This window comes from Paralichthys olivaceus, chromosome 1, assembly GCF_024713975.1.
Source record: "Paralichthys olivaceus isolate ysfri-2021 chromosome 1, ASM2471397v2, whole genome shotgun sequence".
Lineage (NCBI taxonomy): Eukaryota > Metazoa > Chordata > Actinopteri > Pleuronectiformes > Paralichthyidae > Paralichthys > Paralichthys olivaceus.
Window position 1 is genome coordinate 23,730,674 of NC_091093.1, and position 22,663 is coordinate 23,753,336.

The following is a 22,663-nucleotide window of genomic DNA, read 5'->3' on the forward strand; positions in this document are numbered from 1 at the left end:
CAATTAATCGTACATAAAAATCATCTGAAAAAAATCATCGGTCCAGTTAGAGACAAAGATTCTTGGGATTGTTTTCCTTCTTTAATATTAAAAACAGCGGAAAGACTCAAAGTCTTGTTTTGTCCAGTAGTGCAGATCTGAGCCTAATCCACTAGATGTCAGTCTAAACCTGTTTCTATCTGTGCAGGAGTTTCATTGTCATGTGATTTCTATATATTTCATGTCCTTCAGACTCAGAGTGTTTTCACCACTCTGCACCTGCAGCTCCTCAATATTTTGTTTTTCCTGAAAACCTCTGCCAACATCCACCCACTGTTTCCTGCTCGTTCTTCTTCGAGTCCTGTTCTTTCTGCTGAGGCCTTAAACCACAAACACAAAAAACTGCTTTGCATGCTCATTCTATTGATTTGATTCTGTACAAACACAATCAAGAAACCACCCACAGTAAAACACTGTGACACTACACCAGGCATGCCTAATATTAATCCAAATACACTGCAGACTCCAAACATACCTGCCTATATACCAAGCTACATCAGCCAAGGACAACTGTTGCTAAAACATCAACGATCTTGACTCTTCACTTCTGTTGAATTACATGAAATGAAACTACACTTTCATATGTTACACAGACTTATTTACAATTATAATAATAATGAACATAATTTATCAGGACTTATTTGTGGTTGTACAATTACCCAAGTAAGTAACTTTTCACTCCACGTTTATCTTACGGCTGTAGTTACTTTGCAGATTCAGGTTATTATTATAAGGTAACAGATATTATGATTTGATGATGATATTAAAAACATTATGTATTTATTAGAGATTAGGCTATTTAAGATCAAACCTATACTTTAATCGCATAATCCAACTTTATATTGTAATACCTAGACTCTGAAATGGATCATTTTGCATAATGAACATCTTTATTTTACATTTTAAGGTAAATACTTTTGCTTTCATTTTGAAAATATACTTATAACACCATACTGTACTGTTTCTACGGTGTGTTGCTGCTACCTCTTCCTAAATAAAACACTACATTCACTCTACGTATGCCTCTGTAGAACTGTTGTCAAATCCTGAGTTTAAATATTAATGTATGAATCAGAGACATCATTTGCAGATTTCCATTTAAATTTTACTCAAGGCTGATTGGCGCAAAAAACAGTTCCTGAAATCCAGGTGATCCCCGCCCACATTAAACCAGAGCAAGTAGCAAACACACACTTGTTTTACTATGTGCTGCGTTGTTTCCCTGCTGATGCCTCTGTGAAGACCAGGAGGGAGTTGCTCAACAACATTCCTGAAATACTCTCCAGCTGTGAGTGGCCACCGTCTTAACTGATCCCTCCCATTACAAACATACAGTTTATGAGCTCAGACACACACACACACACACACACACACACACACACAAAACAACTCCCTCTTACACACTGATAGAACAACACGTTTAACAAACCCCTGAGAGAGAAAGTATGTGTCTCCTTCTGGATATCATACTGAATTCCTCCCTGTAGTCAAGAAGAAGTCAAATCCTGTAATTAAGAACATGTATTAATATCTCAATGCATATAATACTCTATACTATAGTCCTTTAATCATGATCTGGATCATGTAATGTCAAATCAGTTCATCCTTAAGTCCAACTGAACATTTGTACCAAATTTAAAGAAATCACCTTTATTCCGTTCTGGAGATATCTGGTTCAGAAGAATGGTACGAACCTGAAAACGTATCGTCTCTGGCCCCTGGCTGGCACAGAGGCATAAAAAAGGCCCCAGCGAGTCTAATGTTATGTGACTCCTGGATTTTATTGCGTGTGGATTTATGTGTAATACTTTCGCTATTTGTATTGTTTAAAATCCTCAGGACATCCCTCTGAAATATGCCTGTACTTCATGATTCATTAAAAACAGACCATGGGAACTTCATACAACAAAATAAAGGATGAACTCATATATTTCATATTTCTGCTGAGTTTATTTGCTGAGAAGATACGAAGATGAACAGCGTATGTGTCTCAATGTTTCGTTTGCCACCGTGCATCTCGCCATTTTAGAAAACACTTCAGCGGACACAAGCGTTGTCACAGACTCTGTCACTGTGGAGGACAAAACAGACGATTTGTGTGGCTGAGCTGACGGAGCTGATGTGTGAGTGTAGTGAGGACAGACAAACTATGGTTACAACAATGAACAAAGCCATGAGTCATACTCCATTACACATTGTCTCCTTTACAGAAGAGTCATATCTCTCTCTCCCTCTCACTCCTCTCTCTCTCACACACACACACACACACACACGCACAGACACGCACACACTTGTCAGTACCAGACAGCAGCAGAAACGTTGACGTTAGACTTTCCTCAAATGAAGGCAGGAATAATGAAATTATTGTGAACAGAAGAAGCAATTCAACTGATAGATGTGCAGAAATCAGTGGGTCATTGTACTGTGTGTGTGTGTGTGTGTGTGTATGTTTGATAACACAGTAAAGTGTTAGTTAAGCTGTTGACTCAGCAGTGATAAGAAGAGGCTGAGTAACACTTCATCTTATGTACACAGTCTCACTGGAGGACGTAGACAAACATGATCATTTAAAAATTACAACAATCATATCACACCTCACACATAAAAAGATGAAGTGTTCTCAAACAGACTTTACTACAAACATGTTTTCCAGTTAAGCTAAAGTTCAATATCTTAAATGTTTATAAGAAAATACAAAATGTAATCAGGTTATCTCTCGAAGTTACTTTGTGCAAATTCTAACATGTTTAAATACTATATAAAGAATATTGACATACAGAGAAAAGGGTAATGCTACTGCTTCTACTTTAAACCACTGCAGCAAATACGGGAACTAACATTAAGGCTTGATATTTTAGTTTAAACACTATACTATAAATAACTTTATATGAAAAGAAAACACAAAATGCAACCAAATATATAAAACTTGAATTAAGAAAATATTTCTCATTTTGTAAACATAAGTGCACATCATTTCTGCATCGTTAATTCTGTAAAATAAAAGATTTCAAATTAGCGCATATCGCCAAAACGACATGTCTGGTAAAAGGCTCATATCGGCCGGGCTCTAGGGTTTAGTCCCAAATTTTCCCTGTTAACTCTCCTTTAGTCTCCAAACAACTTTAAAGTGAAACAGATATAAGACTTTGTTTGTAAATGCTCCTCTGGGTTCAGCTACTGTAACAGTGTCTGTTGTCTTCCCTTTGGTTTAGAGCCGTAAGGAAACTGTGGGCAGAGACACAAACGTATTGGACCATAATAAAAACAACAATTAGTTAAAAGATGCTGAAAGTCAACATAGAGATGAGGGTGAACTGCAGCGACCATGAGCTGTTCACATTATTACGTCCACCCCCTCTGTAGATGCACATCATTAACATAGGATCATGTTGGCGGCTGCTTCCAGCTTTGGTTGACATTAGAGTCTCTGAATCCGGTGTGTCTGTGTCAGAATACATGAGTGTGGACGCACTGCGTGTTGTCAAACAACTGAAGTCAACTCTACAATAACGGTGTTGATGCTATAACTGAGCTTTTTAAATGCAGATATCTCATCAAATTGAAATGAATAAACTCATTGTGCTCGAAGCGTAAAGTAAAGTCAGAGCGTCTTGTAGCGAGATGAGGGAAGACGGACATTGTCCTGCTCATTGTCCAGGTCGTCGACCCACCCACAAGTTCAGTGTTAGTCCAGCTGAGATATATGAGAGGCAGTTGGTGACAGAAGCTGAGCGGCGATGACCTCATCACTCCGCGACACACGTCACACGAGGAAAGTTCTCGATAATAAAAGTGTATCTGTTCGTTGCTTCATCAGCAGCACTGATTCAGCCGTCCACACTCAAAGTCAATTCCATCATCTCTGATCAGCGGACGTGCTGCTCCCCTCCGGTGTCATGGCCGCGTGCTCCCTCTGCTCCCAGACGTCAGTGTCTGTGTCCGTCAGTCGATCAGACGATGAGGGAGTCTCGGCTGAGGAGGGTGCTCTATGGGTGATTAAATAAAGGGTAAGCCATCAAAACAACAGCAGAGTAAACACAAGAATATCAAAGCATATTGTGTTCAGTCGAGTGAGACGGTGCAGTGACAGTGGACATTAGCCAGAGGAGGTTATTGTGGTGAAGTAGAACCTGGGACAAACTGCGACTTTCAACTTTTTTTCTAATTATTTACAGATTTGCTTGAAGAAAACATAAATAGGGGCGGGACAAAATATCGATACAACAATATATCAACATCAACCTGACTCGTGAGATATGATTATCGATTTACTGGCACCAAAACATCTGGCGACAAATATCGATATTCAGTTATTCATTATATACTTTGGACCATTTTACATGTTAATGATGGCACGTGTGGACATGGACACATTAACAGTGTGCATGTTAAAGACTAAAAAGGCACTAAGATAAGACTTAATGCATTTATTTCTGCACTCTTTAGCCTCATTTTGTGTCAAACACCGAACCTGCACTTTGACCTCTGTGGGGGCATTTTATTTTCTTCTTTCTTTAAACAGGTGATTGATGTATGATGTGTTGATTATCACAGAATTGCTGTGTCATCATATTATCGCCTTCGTGGGCCATATATCGCATATTGAAATGTGAATTAATCTGGGATTCCCACCCCTACTGATAAATTAAGTAATGTTGTTCAGGAAGTCTTTGGTGTTGAATACCATTTTGACCCAGGTCTGTGAGGGAGGACACAACCGGTTATGATTGTTATGGAGAGTAGTTGGATACAGAACAGAGTCTTCTACCTAGTTTTCACTCTGGTAGCTTCTGAACCTGACCTGTCAAAAGTACAACAACAACACTTACTTCTCAGCATCAGAGCGGAGATCCCATGTTAATTGTTTTAATCACAACAGGTTTAAAATATTACATATACATATTCTTAGTATAATCGAATTCAAGCTCCCATCCATGCTCTTGAAAATTGAACAAAAAAGAAGTGTGCCATAATCCTAATCACATGATCACTCTCAAGGTGCAGGTTTATGAAAACTGTGGAGCCTGAAAATGTGTTTTGGGGTTATATACAGGACTGATAAATGTTTCTACTGTGGACGACCTGCTGAGTGTTTAATTATTCAATCATCAAATCAAGTTTTTATCTTGTCTGCTCACATCATGTCCCTTCTGTCTCTCTCTCACTCTCTCTAATGAAGAAACAGCATAGCATCATTTATAATGTTACTAAACATGACATGACAGTACTTTATTGCTTTGCCCTGATAGTTTCTTAATCATCAGAAAGTTCTGTCCTGGCACTGGGACTCTTTGCTCCCTGGAAGAATCATTTCTAATTTAATCTCCAGTTCCTCTGGTTGAAACACAGGTTTAGTTCCTCAAAAGGTTCACAGGCCCCCGGGGAGGTTTGTTTGGTGGAAATGCCCGAGAAGATATTTGAAAAGACTAGGTGTTAAATTCTCTGTAGTTAGCCAAGTGTTAGCAAATATATTCATCAAATAACAAACCTAGAATCAGTTTTTGATGAGAAGAGAAGATGCTACTCACTGCAGTTGCTGCAAATTAGCGAACAATCCTACCAACAATTTATAGGTTTGAATGTAACTCACCACTTTCCGGGACTTGTCTCTGGGTTCCTCTCTGCGGCTGTGCAGGGAGAGGGTAGGAGGTTGAGGGGAGCGAGTGTTTGTGGGGAGCGGCCGTGGTGATGGCCTGTCAGTCCTGCTCCGCTCTGTGTCTGAGTAAGGAGGCAGTGAATCTACCTCAGGCCTGTTACTGGGCGAGCGGCTGCAGTGCCAATTGGATTCTCCGCTGCTCTTTTTCGAGCTGCCCTTTGAGGGTGTGTCTGAATCTTCCTCACCTCGGGCCCCACTCTTCCCCTGGCTGACCCCACGTAATTTAGCCTTGCGCTCAAGCAGGCTGTTCAGGAATGTGCCATCATAGTCCTTCTCTTGAGAGGAAGTTGATGGCGGACTGACTCTGGGAGGAGGAGGAGCAGGACGATCATTATCCCATGTGCCCCTCCTCTTTTTGGGTGAAGGAAGTGGACTTATGTTGTGTCCATTTTTCCTGCTCCATCTGGGATGATCTTCATGATCCCTGTTGTCTCCCAGCTCATTTTCATCATTGTAATAATGTTGAGCTGGACCATCACGGTAGGAAGGATATCGACCAGACTCCAGAAACTCCATCTCATAGTGTCCTCTGTCTTCTTCCGACTTCTCTGCTCCTCTGCCTCCTTTCTGCTTGTAACAGGAAGCAAACTCCTCCAGCTCGTCCAGTGAGCCGGTGCGTCCTGCAGAGCGGTACGTTTTTCTGTGCAGATGCTCTGAACGAGGGTTCCACCTGCAAAACACAGCCCGAGGCCAAGAGAGGACAGAGTGACGTGTAGGTTTGTGAGGGTGTGTGTACAGAAACTGAGGATTCAGAGATGACTGTACCTGTTGCGGTTCTCCTCCTCGCTATGGTTCTGCTGATGTAGATTACGTACAAGCCTGCGCGATGGTGAGGAGGATGGAGGATCATCGCTGTAGCGTCGCGGAGGAACAGGCTCTTCCTGGCATCGCCGAGGCTCTGGATCGGGGTTATCCCGGTGCCGCTTGGGTGAAGTGAGGTTGTCACGGTAACGCTGTGGCTCTGGGCTGCGGTTGTCACGGTAGCGTTGGGGTTCAAGCTGGGGGTCGTGGTCAGGGATGGCAGGCAGAGCTTTCTTCTGGATGTTTCTGTATGTTTGGCGGAAGCCTGTTTCTCCCTCGTGGAGAGAGCTCAGCTCGGACAAACTGCAGGCTGAACAGGTCAAGTAAAGTCATTCGTCAATAAAGAAAGACACTGCAGATGAAGAAAGCCAGAATCAAAGTCCACATGAAATTAAAAAGTGTCAAAGTGAGAATTGTTAAAATCTTCAGGTAAGTAGGCATGCAGGCCTGCTACTGTATCACCTCTGAACTACAGGAAACTCAATATGCAGGAAGCTTGAGTGCAGAGAGGCATGCCAAGACAGGCTAAAGAGAATAAAAAGCCAAAGACACAACAGCAGAATACAGTAGAGCATGCAGTTTCTATCCATCGACATTTATGGACAAGTCTTGACAGATCCTTGAGAGAGTAAAGCCACGGCACGGGTTCATGAATCTTACACTGGTGGCTGATGGATCTGGAGGGGTTGAAGTGAGCCAGCTGTTTCTCTACATACTGTAGCACCCTGAGAGAGTCCTGATCCTGAGGTGAAGGCACACGGTAGGGAAGCCCTACAGCATGCATCGGCACTGGAGATACATACTTGACCCATCAGCATAGGAAATCTCTGTATGTCTGTGTGTCTGCGCATTTACTTTATTTTCTTCGTTCAGTCATTTTAAAAACACATATTCACTTGCAAATAAAGAGTAAGACCTCACCTGCTGTGAGTAGGCTGCCGTCTGAAGGGGGGACGGAAGACATCTTGTCCACTAGGGAGGGAGGAGCGATAGGTACCATGGTCGGGACACCAGAGACGAAGTATGGAGGGTAGGCAGGTGTCTGAGGGGTGGAGGTTCCCGTCTTTATACCCTTACCTGCCTCATACACTAAAAAGAGCAACACACAATCCAAATAAGACATTCCAGGGAAACACTTAATTCAGGCAGGCTTGTATTCTGAACTTTTGCACCTCCATGTGTGTGTGTGTGTTTATACTCACGGTGTCTGGGGCAGCAGCATGTGTCAGGGCAGCACCAGCAGCTGACGTAACAGCAGCAGGAGTGAGGACAACACTGACACCAACAAACGCCAACCAACAGCAGGAATAACACACTGCCCAGCGCTACCGACGCCACAAACACCCACTCTGGAAGTACAAACAACACACAATCCTGCATAAAACATACATAGAACACACACACTCACATAAAACCAACACATACAGGCAAAGCTTTACTTGATCACTGTGTAGACACAATTGGCTTGTTTTAAAGCACCGCACTTCTGCAACAAACTGATGTAGTAGAACCATGAATATATCAGTGTTTTCTATTCCACACAGAGTCAAAATCCAGTGTCTACATTAACCACAATGCAACACAGTTGATTGGAGATGTTGAGGGGCTGTGCTCGTAGCGGCTAACTAAACTTCAGGCCTGGAGTGAGCTATCGAAGTCTAATAACCAACATTGCTTTAAACCCAAATGATGCTGCCCTCATGTGAATTCAATTAATTGAATGATTTATCACAGCTCCCTGCCCTTGAGGGATGTGACGTTTTTATTATGACCCTCCACCAAGGAGGTTGTTTGTATCTGCACAGGATTACACAAAATCTAAAGGTGGGATTCACAAGAAACTCGGTTCTTTATTCACTTTTTATTTCTTTCACTTCAGCACAAAAGCTACACATGTACTAACGTATGACAAGATAGAAATCCTTGAAAGTCTGAAGTATTATAATATCCAGAGAGGATAATGTGGTTAATAAGCAAAATTGTATCAAAAGGAAAGAAATATTTTAACATATTTTCCCTTAATGCACAAAAGCTGAAAGCCAGATGGCATGGCATCCTTTCTTCCTCAGTGTGATGCATTTCCTGTAGAACAAGGATGTTGTGACGGGTTAGCGAGGGAGATGAGTGTGCCTTCTGTTATTGGGATCTTTTTTAAAACTTTATATGTAACAAATCAGAACAGATTAAACCTTAACCAGAATGTTAAAAAAAAAGTTTAAAAAAAATAAAAAATAAAAAAAGACTATTAGATGGTAGAAGTGATAAAGCAAGTAGATCAGATAAACTACATGTATCTGTCTACAGGGACAAAGCAAAGGAAAGGGAAGGGAAGGGAAGGAGAAGGCAGATAAGGAAATGTTAACAATGTAATGTCCTTCATGCAAACACACACACACACACACACACACACACACACACACATATGCTGGCACGCAAACACACAGACGCAAAAAACAATCATACACACTCACATGGGAAGCCTGTTTTTGCTACAGGAAGGAAAAGGACAGTTTATGCTGCTCTGAGAGATACTAATGGTTTGTCTGTTACAACAAATAAGTTTGTAATGTGATACACACACACACAGACACACACACACACACACACACAGAGCACTGTGGGAGTCGACGTGGACACATCATGTGCTAATGCAACACTAACTGCTGAGATAAACTCACACTAACCATTCTGACTTGGTGAGTCATTATCGGGGGTCATTTCCACACAATCCATCCATTCAATCATCCTCTCCCACAAACTTTGGGATTAAAAAAGTTTTACAGGAATTTGATGTGGCATTAAGAAAACTCCCTCCCTTCCTCCCTTCCTCCCTTCCTCCCTCCCTCCCTTCCTCCCTCCCTCCTCATCATCACCACGTTTTTACTGGGTTGTGTCCGATGACACGTTAACCGCAAACATAAATAACTGTAATGACCATAATAGCTGTTTACCAGCACAACTCATTTTAGTGGGAGCAACGGCCAGCTCATAATCTGACGAGTGCTGAGTAACAACAGCTCTGAGCTCTCTGAAACACCTGTTACATTATTACCTCTGACATGGAGGTGTGCTATTTGTCTGTCAGGAGGATCACTATTAAAAAACTACCAAGCTGATTTTCTTGACACTTGGTGGAGGGGTGGGGTATAAAACAAGAGAGTTTTGGAGTGGATCTTATTAAAGGGCAGCATCCAGGAATTCCTTCTCATTTTTTTTGGTCACTTTCTCAAGAACTAATGTATTGATGATAACAATCACTAAGGGGCTGATATCTGAGTGTGTGTAATTTGTGCAGCTTAAAGGTTCAGTGTGTCAGATTTTGGCATGAATGAAATATAAAATAATCCCACTGAGGTTTTCATTTGTTTTTAATTTATATAAATGGTATAGTTTTCTTCAGCCTAGAATGAGCCCTTTTCATCGGGAGCATGCCCTCTCCACGGAGGCTGCCATGTTTTTTAATAGTAGCCCAGACTGGACAAACTAAAAACCTTTTGAGTTTTTATGACAGCTGAAGGCTACCACAGGTTCTCCTTCATGTTTTTGAAGGGGAGGGTGAGGTGAGAGGTATTCAGCTGCAACATGCAACTTCACCACTAGCTGTCACTAAATTCTACACACAGAACCTTTAAGTGAATAAAAGGGGACAATTAGGCCTTGGTGGAGGTATGTGAGCTACTGAGAGCTATTCTAGTTTGCTGATGAAAAATGAGGATGGGTTAGACAGTAACAGAGCTGTTAGCACAGAAACTACAGTTCTAAATTTCTACCATGTAAAGGGTTCATAGACCTTTGTTTGAAGCAGTAAATAGGGTTAGTATGAATGGAAGAGACCAGGTGAGGGTGAGGACACATTATGCCCCTACCTGGCATAATCTTCAAATCAAATTCTGGCAGCAGATCTTCAGGCACACCTGAGAAACCTGGAGAGAGACAGAGCAGAGGTGACGAGAGGAGAGGTGACAAGAGCAGAAAAGAGGAAAGACAGGAGAGGGGGAAATTGGCTTGATGTAATTTGGAATGACTGATTCAAAGAAAGTTACTTCTGCCACAGCATGCACAAGAAGATAAGGAAGACCAAAACAAAAAGAGATACTTGGAGAAAAAGAAAGAGTTGGCAGGTCAACAGCAGCATGCACCAGAGGACGTTCTGATATTGTTCCAGTGTGTCCTCACATCAGAGCGACTGATCAGCAGATTGATTGAGATTTCCCATCTTAAAGGCTGTGTGGGTATCTGTCTGATGAGAAGACCGACTGGAACATGAATCATTCTCGTGATAATAACATGACAAGGTGCTGTGAGTAATGTTACATGCAAGAGCTGCAAAAACACAGATGGAAACATTCCTCATACAAAAAAAAAGGAAAACAAACTGCAGATAAGCTGTTTGTTCCTGAAACTATTTCTTTGTCTCTGTTTTCTGACCAGTCAAGAACGTAACTTCTGGATGAGAACATTAGCACCTTAAGTGAGGGATGAGTTCTGACTGCAATCGATCGTTAAAATACTCAGACCCATTAACTCCAATATAAACAAATCTCTTGTCAAACATTTCATTTCTCCACCATACATAGACCACCAATGTGTAAAATATGCAGGTGATGTTGGCAGGCCTCTCATTTATCGCTGAAGAAAACAAGATTCAAGAGCTTTTGGCGATAAGGGCAGACAGCAAACAAGACGCATGATCGCAGTGTTCCAGATTAAGGTTTTTCTGTTGTTGTGACATTTGATCACCAATATCTACTAAGTTCATCCTTCAGTCCAACTAACTGGAAATTCCCTCAAGGCAAAAATGAAAGGGAACGAATGGACAGACAGACAGCTCTAAAACATAATGCATCCATCTGGTCAGTGGCTGTCAATGGCCCGCAGGCATTAGAAACCTTTTTGAATGCCAACCCTCACCATAAATCCATAAAGAATCCGTTTCTTATTTATTAAGTGGATTTTTTGAAAGTCTAAAAGGTTTGATGTTTTTGGAGAAGAAAAACGAAACATCAATTCCAAACACCTGGTATTGTTCCAGTGTTGTGTCTTGTCTCGTTTCACTTCTCCTTTTTAAGGCCGCAGTAAAGGACTCTACACGAGGTCAGGAGACGAAACATTAGGATTATAGATCAAGGGCAGTGTAGCACAAGCTGATGAAAAAATGTGCATGGGTGTGTTTTGTTTTGGAGCATATTTCCACATGACCTCATGAGCTGAAGCTTTGTGAGAAGAGAACAAGACACTGGTGTTTGACCACTGACAGTGTGATTATTGTGGAGAGGAAGAAAAGGAGTATTAAAGCTTTAAAGAGAAGGACTGGAGAAGCAGAGAGGAAGCTGGACTGGATCTGTTCAGCCTGACTCTGGTTTGACTGCACATACCTCATACCTCACTAGTATCTGTCTGGAAGGCTAAACGTGTTCTTTGCTGGATGTGAAAACAAAAGAAAACTATTAAGTTCACTGTGAAGCTGCTGCATCTTCACATGATCTCAACAACAGATTCTTAAAATTTGCATTGTGCACTTTTGTAAATTTAAGGCATCTTTAATTTAGTATTTATCTGTTGTTTTTGTCCTCCGTCTCCCTCCTGCTGCAGCCGTCAAAGGCAGCTCACTTGAGATGTTTCCACTTACTCATGAATTTGCCTGCAGGCTGGTGATTCACCAAGATTTACTTTTAAATATGTCTGGGGTTGCTTTTTTTACTCTAGACAGCAGGTTTACTCCTCCTAAAGAGGGAGTAGGCTCAAAAACAAAAACAAAATCTTTATCGAGCTTACACGTGACTTGCCCAGGGTCCAGATGTTAACTTATTAATATTATTTATATCATCTGAACTAAACATCTGAACTTTTCTTGACATAATAGTGACCTACAGAGCTTTCCCTACTATATCCAGGGCTCAAGGCTACCTTCGTAAATTGTATTCTTGTGATACAAAACCAGAACAAAAGCCTTATCTAACATAGATGAAATTCTGATTGTAAAATTACAGGATGGATGCATTAAGATTAAGAAGAAGATCAGTTAAACAATCCACCTGTTAGATTGTTTGTGTGATGATTTGCTCATTACGCAATCAATTCATGTATTTGTGGATGAATGGATCACATATTATCCATTTCTTCAGTCATTCATCATAAAGTTACATTTGTTTTTTTAATTTTTTATGTTCATTCACTCATGCTCAACATCTGGGCTGTAGTATAGATTTTAAACCCCGCCTCTTCTATGTTAGCGGATGGACATAGGGTAAACTAAAAAGTAAAAGTACAAGTCATACAATTATATTTCATACACTCCTTCTTGATAGATTTTAAATGTTAGGTAAAATAATAGTTAAATTAAAAATTCAATGGGTGACACATGAATGAAAACTTTCATGTGGAAGTTTTCTTGACTTAAAGATTTGCCAAAGTTTTAACAAGTAGCTTCTGCACAATGAAAATGGTGATGAAGTTTAAAGATAGACAGTAGAGAAGCAGATATTTTAAATATTTCTTTTTATCATCCACTGAGTTCTCAGACGTCCACATCAGTCGAGTGACTCACATGGTATCATCCCACCTCTTTTGTATCACCACGCTCTGCTGGCCCTCCCCCACGTCATTAAATCTTCCCTGTCTCCTTTTCTGCGAAGCCATTCGCTAAAAAGACAAAGGAGCCCCCCGATCCATTTGCTGTGGCCCCAACTGTTGTTATGGAAACAGAACAAGTGCCTCACATGCTATATTAGCTAAACAAGGTGGATTTAGTGTAACTCATGCCAGGCTGAGGACTGCAAAGGGCAACTAATGCAGGAAAATTAAGCAACCTTATTTGGCTGTATTATCTTAATTTATCATTATCATTAACTTAAAAACAGGATTTAGAACACACTCAAGTCCCTCCTCACTGTAGCTTATTATCCAGTACTTGTTAAAGTATTTGTGTAATGTGTGTGTGTGTATCTTTGTTCGTACACATAAGTCTCTGAGCCCCAGCCAAACAAAAGTTCAGCCTCAGAGTGAATTAGGGCACAGTGAGCTGCACAGTCTCTCAGTCGTTGTCATGGAAATATTTGTTGTAACTGACACAGAAAAGTACACTGTCACTGTAACACAACACATTGCAGACACTTTTATAACATGGGAGAGAGAATACACACACACACACGCAGGTTTCCTCAAATTGCTGAACAGTATGAGTGAATGCTGTGATGAGAGTGTCCAAGAAGTGGCACTATTATAAATCAGCTCATTAATGAGCTTGTATTGTGCTGCCAGTGATGAATAGGTCAGTTCATAAAGGCTTCTTATGTAAAATTTAATTCAGCGTTAATGATGTGTGTGGGGGGATTCCTATGAAAGAGATACTGCAGTGTGTAGTCTGCCAATCATTGTTTTTAGTGGTGATGGGACATCACTAGGGTCAGGAACTCTGGAGCATAGTGTTTCAGCTGGTTGACCAGTCAAATTTACGTTTTGGTGCAAAGATTCAGTGTGGCCGAGTTTTTAGGGTGATTTTTTTGTCCATTTCAAAATTAAAATCCTCTGCAATAAGCATGTTGGAAAAGTATAGTGGCACCTTACCCAGAACCAGCAGCTCCACAGGGGCTTCGTTCTGACCCTCGAGGTCGTCAGATATAACCACTTTGCAGATGTAAACTCCACTATCTCCCCACTGGACCTCTCCAATCCGCAGATCTGCCTCTGCATGAGAAAAAGGAAAGAAGTTAAAAACGAGTAACTAAATCCTTTAACACCTCACTGTTTCATGCTGCTGGGGATGAGTAAAAAGTGAAATACTGGTGGCGAAGTTCAGAAAATACAACTATTTCAAGTTTAAACATGTTTTCAGAAACATTCCAGCAGTGCATTTTTGGAATAAGTAACCCTTGTAAACTCTTTCATATCAATGTTTGCATTTCTGCATTTTAATGCTATACTCTATGCCAAAAGGTATGTGACAACACAAGTTTTACATTGAACAACTAATTCCAGAACCTTTCAACAAGACTTTCAAAGTCTGGAAGCAGGGATTTACTTCCATTCAGTGGGAGAGCAGTGGTGAGGTAAACCACTGATGTTGGGTGACAAGGCCTGACATTCCACTTCATTCTAAAGTTGTTCATTCAAGAAGGACGAAAAAAACTACACTTCCAGAATCGCCCAGTGTATAAAAATACAAATACAGCATAAAACTTCCTCCCATTATCATGAAATGAAGTCAAGATATCCTGGATAGGAACACTACCATCGAGCACATTTGGAGCCAGAATCTGCACGGTAGGGATAGGAGGATGGAGCGAGTCGATACACATGCTCGACCAATAACAAGCCAGTCTCTTGTTATCATTTTTATAGAATCAAATAAGTAATTGGAACCAAACTTATCAGAAAAAGGAAACAATCATCAGTGTGATAAGAATGATCAAATCCACATTTGAGAAAAATTTATTTGACTTTTTAGTTTGGTCCATGTCCCATCCATCAACATGGAGGAGGCAGGGATTATGACCTATACTGCAGGAAGCCACCATGGGGCAAGAAAAGCACTTTGATTTCACCATCAGGGAGCTGGCATATCATCCAGCTCTATATATAGTCTAAGAAACAATAGTGTCCATACACTTTCACAAATATACACTTCGTCCAAAAGTGTATATTTGTGATCACTTAGGATGATGCATGTTGTGTCAAACTCCATTAGAACTTTTTCAATTGTGGAAACAAGATTTGAAGCCGTAAAAAACAATTCCAAAATAGTTTGGCCAAAGAGCTGAACACTCGAGACAATGCTGGGCTGCTGACTCCATTGTGAGGGGGTCAGACGTATAAATACAGCAGAAAGGAAACGGGTTGTATAATTCACTTCCTTTTCCTGTGAGCCGAGGAAAAGGTAGGAGAGACCAGGCTGCACCACAGTGACCAGTCTCACTTTCAACAAAGTTACACCTCCACTCATGCGGCAAACAAAGTTTTATTTGTTTTCATTCTATTTACTTTAAAGCAATCTTATGATGAAATCAAACCTGTCCTGTTGGTTTTCCTTGATTCATTCTATCTTTCCTCACACATCTGCCAGGGGCTATAAGTGTAAGTGAGTGTGTTGGTTTGTGTGTGTGTGTTAGCAATGTGATTAGCAGAACCCCCCCCTTCCTGCCAAGTGCATGCTGGGACAGTCTCCAGCAGCCTCCCTGAGACCCTGAATAGGATTACATGAGTATGGATGACTGGGCGTCTCTAAAAGGAACATAGTCGAAGCTTTCAATATTTTTGTCCATTTACAACATCACTACACTGACCTGTTTGAGGAAGGGAGGTGGAGTAGGACGGAAAAAGAGAAGACAGTAAAGAGCCTACAGTGAGAGAACTGAGTGTTTGGATGGTGGGATGTGAAGAGATCTAGAGAGTAAAAATAAAAGCGAGACATTGAAGTACATCAGAACAGAGGGAGTGAGAGGTGGAGATGAATGAGAGGACAGCATGAAAACCCATTTCTTTTGTCTGTGTTCCTGGCTGGTGAAGAGAAGGCCGATTCTTCGGCCAGAGTTAGAGCTCCATAAATCTGAGGGCTCGCAAACAAGGCTGCCACTCTGTCAAGTGCACACACATGCACACTCACACACACACACTCACACACACGCGCATATATGCACAGCAGTGTCCTTTAGATGGTCTTCTAAAGGCACAATGGTAAGACTGTAAGGAAGTGTAGACCTCAGGAGAGAGGGAGGGCATCAGAGAGAATTCCTGTGCTTAATATGTGGTAAACTGCTGTAATATTTATTAGCTCGACAGATTTATTTTTTAATACAACTCAACAAGCTCCACCCCCCAGTCTGCTGTTTGAAAAACAACCTTGTTATTGCTTAATGGACGACAAACTATACGTAATGATGGCACTGACTTTGTGTTACTTATCTGATGACATAATGAAAGTGCCAATACAAATACTGGTGTGAGAAGATGTTTATTAGAGAAGATTATTATTAAGATGTATTTGTCAATGATAATCTATAACACTGTTTGAGAGCATCTTAATTAATGACAACATATATTTTGTGGTGCCTTTCTAAACACTCAAGAACACTTTACAATACTTCATATATAAACACAACAATAATCCTGTGTCTACTAATCTTCTATCTATTATTACTGCAAATTTGAAAAATCTGTGTGACTCTCATATCTTGAGGACCTTTCATCTTCGGCCCCTCACTTGTCATGTGTATTGTTAAAGGTCCAAGGAAGTGCAGTGTCGAATTTTGTGCAATTTTGACATGTGATACATTTATTAAACTTTCAATAAAATGGCAACCAGCGCTCTGTAGCAGCGGCGGCTGGAACTCATCGACGTGACACTGTCGATCACAACAACGGCAACAACAACTGATTCTCCAGTTCGGGGTTCTGCGTACTGAGTCGAGCTTCACAGAACTTTGAACACACAAGTGAGCAGCTCCTAGTGCAGCAGAGGTGGTGATGCTTCAGGTTTCTGTGGACTGAGTCCCACAGACTTTACTTGTTGCAGTGCAAACTGCAGGTCACTTTTACTGTTTCAGAAAGAAAGCCACATGCTACAGTAGAAACAAACAGCCTTTTCCAAACAGGCTTGTTAAGAACAGCCACTTCACTAATTAAAAGTAAAACCAAGTGTTAAAATCTGATTCAGAGACACCTCACAATAAATCACATGTAAACACATCAAACTGCAGTAATTTGTGGAGTTGTTCATGTGTATATAGTCCAGTTACCTACATAGTATTATCACAACCTGGATGACTGAGAATCTCCACAGAAGTGTTCTACTATGCACTTGTTGAGAAAATATTCATAGTTGATGAGTTATTTCTGATTGGAATAATTTGAGTTTTGTCTATTCTCTCAAAAACGTTCCTATCTTCCCCTCACAGCAAACTGTAGCATTTGTAAATAAGTGTTGATGGTGGGTATTTAATCATTTCTTCTGACTTATATAACCTGATTGTTCTGAAAGCTCAGTAAAGTGTACAGTGAAGCCTCTAAATCCTGTGCCTCATACCTCCCTTACATGTACATAGAATCTCTCTGAGTTTGGGGCATTTAATCTGGAATCTGTTGGGAGTGTGAGCCAATGCTCTGATTTTTGGCTTTCACAAAACTTGCCAGGCTTTGGCAGCCGAAGAATCAAGAGCATTAGTTCAAGCAATATGTTACAAAAAGAAAAGAGGGTGCTATTTCTTTTAGGCAGTAAACTGGACACCCTAAAATTCAAATCCTTCAAACTAAAACTGTGAAATTTCTTCTGACTTATTTTACAGTGCTGCAGGAGTCTTACTGTTGATGATGGAGATGTCTCTGTTCTTGTAGTACTCTGACAGTGTGATCGAGGAACCAGAGATGGAGGCCACCATTCGGACTGTCCGGCTACTGTCAGAGCAGTCGAGGTAGCTCGCCGTCATCCCCGTCTCGTACCCTCCTCCGGCTCCTCCGGTCCCACCCGTCAGCCCGCCTCCACCCAGGCTGTCGGGGAAGTTGAAGGAATCCCGAGTGCGGTCGCGGCAGTATGACTTGTAGACCCACTGAACCACGGGGGTCTGCGTGGACACACTGGTGTACTGACACGGCAGAACCACGGACTGGAACAGCACAGCATACCTCTTCTCATCCCTCACAAACACATTGACCCCCGAGCAACAGGGAGGGAGGACACCTATGGAGGAGGAAGGAGACAATAACAAGGGATTAGTTAAGTGAAAGATGGAAAAATAAATAATTACCAATAAATAAATAAAAAGTGAGTCTTGATAATCATTTAATTCACTGTTTGTTGAACTCTGAGAAAGCTCATGTTAGGGTATTCAAACATAGTCAACAGTTGATGCAGAGGTCAGGTACTTTAAAACCTTTAGTACAATGATTTGTGTCAAAATTTGTACTCATCTCTCAAGATGATGCAGATCATTTCTAGATTCAAAATAGCCCAGTGGTATCCGAAAGAACAACCCATGGTCCATTGCAAACAGGAACTGCTAACCTTTAATGCGACATAATTCTAACGGTGCCAATTTGTTGCTGGAGGGGTTGTAGTTGCCTGGACTTTGCCTGCAGAGTGCCAGACTTTGAAAACCACAGACCTTGCAGCCAAAACAAGTTTCAGTAATACCTGAGAATGTGTAATGAAGGGGATTAAGGAACGACTGCAGCAAATAGCAACACGCAGTGATTCAGAGGCTCAGTTGACACCTGCCCCCGTCTGCTCACTTTAAAAATAGCTGACAAACCACAAGCTCACCTCATGGAAAACATATCTGTTATGAATTTGATTGAAATTAGTGAATTAGCGATTTAGTCAATCAAGACATTTTAGGGTTTGCACTAACTAGACAGGCTTGCATGTTGTTTGCGATTAAATGAAATAACATTTAAGTTTGACAAGATAAAAATAGAAAACTTGAGTGGCTCTCAGTCGAGCACATACCTCTGCCAAGGGCCAACAGTCTCTTAAATTCAGTCAAGCTGCACCAAATTTTACACACATAAATATTACCTACATTTCCCTGTTTGGTTTTTTTCGAGATGCATGAATCATTTCCTCAAAAACATTTCAGGATCTGCACCAACATTTCACTAGGTCCTCCCTGATCCTAGTTCTCCCAAATTTCATGGTGATCCATCCAGGTGTTTTTGTGTAAATCTTGCTTAAAACAAACTAAATAACATAGAAACCAACCAACCAAACAAAGTAACAGGAGTGGAAACATAACATAACACAATCAAAATGTAGGTTCTTTGAGTTGCTTAAATCTGAATGTGACCTGAGTTTGACCCGAGGTTGTTTTGGACCCTCTGATGTCTCTCTGGGTCACATGATGACCAGGAGCTCGAGCTCGGCAGTTCAACATCAACACACACTGGAGAGATGAACATGTGAAAAAAACACACTCACACACACACAAACACACACACCCTGAAACATCTGCACATGCTGCTGTGGCTGAACAGTGGGAGGCGTGACTGAACCGCACCAGTGAACAGAGATGAGGTAAAATGTGAGAAGGGGGCGGCAGCTTCACTTTATTAAGACCAGGCCAGTTCACTGAATTTAGTTTTCTCCTTGTTGTAATGTTCTGTTGCCTGATGTCTGATGGATTTGATCAAAAACACCAATTAGCTACATCGAGGCACAATGTTAATTAATGTAAAGTCAGAATGCAGATTTCCAAAAAAAACATGTGTACAGGATGGTTTTACAGTTTACAGAGCTGAACTGAAAAGTATTTAAATGTTTCGTCTATGTCATCTGAGGATAACTGGGATTCATAGTTAAAGTTGAAGGCTTGGAGGGGTGTGGATTCTGGATAAAAAAGTAAAAAAACAGGCATCGCTTCAGACCAAGATAAATCAAGCTCATTGAAACAGAAATTCCTCAGGGAGGACATTACTGGTCTCTGACTCCTAACAACTGGGGGGGACACCAGGAGGTTGATTTTCCTGGAATCAAAAGCTGCAGGTGATCCAGGCTTTATTAGTTTTGTGAGGAAGCCTCCTCCAGAGGAGAAAATGAAAGCTGGAGGAGGATGAGAAGGACGGCGACTGTTGCAATAATGGATATTAAGTGTCTTTGAGACCAGAATGCAGAATAAATGTTTCTTGTCACATTATTTCTTTTGTGTGTAAAGACTGATTATTGTTTCTGAGTGAAAGTTGTGGTTTTAAACTCTTCTTTATGAGAAGAGAATGACAAACACTGGATAAAAAACAAAACCTTTTATAAATCTGAGGTAGATGAATGATGATCAATTGATCTTGTTTTATTGCATGGCCATCCCCAATTATGTCCCTGCTTTTGAATGAGTAAATATGACCTGTGCTTGATAAGCACCAGCAAATGGACGGACTGATGGACTGACTGAGGGATACATTTAAGGGGATTTTCCATGGTCAGCTTTTTATTAAACAAATCATAAAAATATTTTTCATTAACAAAATTAAGGATTTTTAAAAGACTTTCTTAATACTGTCTTATCTTATCTTACCCTATCTATGGATGGATAGATGAATGGATGGATGGAAAGATTGGTAGATGAACAGGTGGCTGGATAACAGATAGATGGATGGATGTAAGGATGGCTGGATGGATCGGTAGATGGATGAATGGATAAATGGATGGTTGAAAAGATTGATACATGGAGAGATAGGTGGATGGATGGATGAATGGATGAATGGGTGCATATGTATGTATTCAATCAGGACTTTAGAAATACATTTTAAAGCACATATATAATCTTTATTTTGGGAATTAATCATTCGTTTTAAATCTTATCTTATTGAATACCAAACTAGTAAAGGATCCAGTGTTCCTCTGGTACTTTACTTGCATATATTGTGTGTTTTTCCACTATTAAATGAACTTGTATTTGAGGATTAGCTGGTTTAACTTCTGACTGGTTTAACTACAGGTCACTCAGTGCAGTCACAGTTTTCCTCAAATACATTAAAAAGTACTTTTAATAGTGGAAAAACACACAATACATCCAAGTAAAGTACCAGAGGAACACTTGATCCTTTACTAGTTTGGTATTAAATAGGATAAGATTGAAAATCAATGATTAGTGTTACTGTATTGTGTGTTTTTCCTCTATTAAAAGTACTTTTTAATGTATTTGAGGAAACTGTGACTGCACTGAGCGACCTGTAGTTAAACCAGTCAGAAGTTAAACCAGCTAATCCTCAACCCCCCAGAAGTCTGGGACTCTTTCACACATGACTAAATGTGGAGACTGAAGCCCAGCACAAAGAAACACTCACACTTCTCTACAGTGAAATACTGAAGAACCGAGATTAAGAAATGAACAAATGTCCCCAACACTATGTTAAAATAACTCAACGTGTTGGATCGAAGTTTGTTTTGAATGTTGAATTGGTCCCAGCAGCCATGAAGCAGCAGGTCGCTGTGTTCATCTGTGGAGACGTTAGCCAAACGTGACCGGAGCTAAACAAGCTGTTACTCTTCATCTCCATCTCCATCTTCATCTCTTACCTGAAACACAAGCGATGAAAATCCACCACTTCAGCTTCAGGAACATTTCTCTCATCCTGCAGAAGAGTTTCACTGAAGTCTCCTCCTGATGTTCGCACTCCTCTTCTTCTTCTTCTTCTTCTTCTCTGTGTCTCTCCATCCCGACCAACTGACACATAACGGGACCTGCGTCAAGCTCGTCACAATAAAACTCGGGATATGCGGTTGCAAGTTTCAAAATAAAAGCTTTGTCGACACACGCGGTGAATGCGAGGATGAGCGTTGAGAAAACGATTAGAAAGTACTTACAGTTTTACTTTATTAAAAGTACAACTACATGGACAAAAATGAGCTCGAGTAAAAGTACCACATTAACCTACAAAAAAATTCTTGCATAGTACTTGCTTTTAAAATTCCTCAAAGTATTAAAAGTCAAAAATGCTTGTAAAGCACTTGCTTTTAAATATCCTTGAAGTAGTAAACATACTTCCATAGTACTTGCTTTTAAATGTCCTAAAATAATTAAAACTAATTGCAATGGACTTGTTTTTAAATATCCTTAGAGTATGAAAAGGAGTATTGAAAGTGAAAGTACTTCAGATCAAATCAAATCAAATTTTATTTGTATAGCCCAAATTCACAAAACACATTTTGCCTGAGAGGGCTTTGTTTTTGTCTCTACTTGCATAGTAGTTGCTTTTAAATATTCTTAAAGGATTAAAAGAAAAAGTACTTGCTTTAAACATTGGTTGTCCTCCAACCAGAAGGTCGGCAGTTCGATCCCCAGTCTTCCCCATCTGCATGCTGAAGTGTCCTTGGGCAAGATGCTGAACCCCAAAATTACCCCTCATAGAACAAAAAGTGCTGCCACTAGATGAATGTGTGTGAATGGGTGAATGGCAAAACTTTACTTTAAAGCGCTTTGAGTGTTCATCAAGACTAGAATAGCACTTTATTTAAATACAAACAATTTACTTGCTTTTAAATATCCTTAATGTATTCAAAGTAAGAGTACTTACAAAGTACTTGCTTTTAAATATCCTTGAAGTATTCAAAGTAAGAGTACTTACAAAATAATTTATTTAAATATCCTTAGAGTATTGAAAGTAACTTCACACCAGGAATACTTAAAAGACGTAGACACAAAATGAATCTTGCATCAGCATCAGATGCAAATGAAATACAGC

At 40.5% G+C, this 22,663-nt stretch overlaps 1 protein-coding gene across 4 annotated transcripts; it reads right to left on the reverse strand.

The window, feature by feature from the left end:
• Positions 1–1,969: 1,969 nt before the first annotated feature.
• Positions 1,970–21,658, reverse strand: LOC109625098 (immunoglobulin-like domain-containing receptor 2). 4 transcript variants are annotated; one of them, XM_069525769.1, is made up of 11 exons: positions 21,498–21,657; positions 17,793–18,167; positions 14,063–14,182; positions 10,363–10,419; positions 7,699–7,845; positions 7,418–7,585; positions 7,157–7,285; positions 6,461–6,806; positions 5,630–6,365; positions 4,808–4,840; positions 3,901–4,025 (listed from the first exon to the last, which is right to left on the reverse strand). In XM_069525769.1, exons 1-10 carry the CDS (start codon positions 21,652–21,654, stop codon positions 4,808–4,810), a joined length of 2,268 nt encoding a protein of 755 aa, XP_069381870.1. In that variant the 5' UTR covers positions 21,655–21,657; the 3' UTR covers positions 3,901–4,025. The 4 variants fall into 4 exon arrangements, with proteins under 4 accessions (XP_019935743.2, XP_019935745.2, XP_019935744.2 ...); XM_020080184.2 differs by lacking the exon at positions 4,808–4,840 and having other exon boundaries at positions 1,970–4,025; XM_020080186.2 differs by lacking the exons at positions 4,808–4,840; positions 7,157–7,285 and having other exon boundaries at positions 1,970–4,025; positions 21,498–21,658.
• Positions 21,659–22,663: the final 1,005 nt, after the last annotated feature.

Bases quoted from the DNA above. Each gene is read 5' to 3' on its own strand.
- LOC109625098 (XM_020080184.2), bottom strand. From the start codon at position 21,654: ATGTGTCAGTTGGTCGGGATGGAGAGACACAGAGAAGAAGAAGAAGAA. The intron at 7,846-10,362 runs GTAGGGGCATAA...TTGTACTTCCAG, and splicing joins TGATTTGAAGATTATGCCAG to AGTGGGTGTTTGTGGCGTCG. The intron at 6,807-7,156 runs GTAAGATTCATG...TGACCTGTTCAG, and splicing joins CAGATCCATCAGCCACCAGT to CCTGCAGTTTGTCCGAGCTG.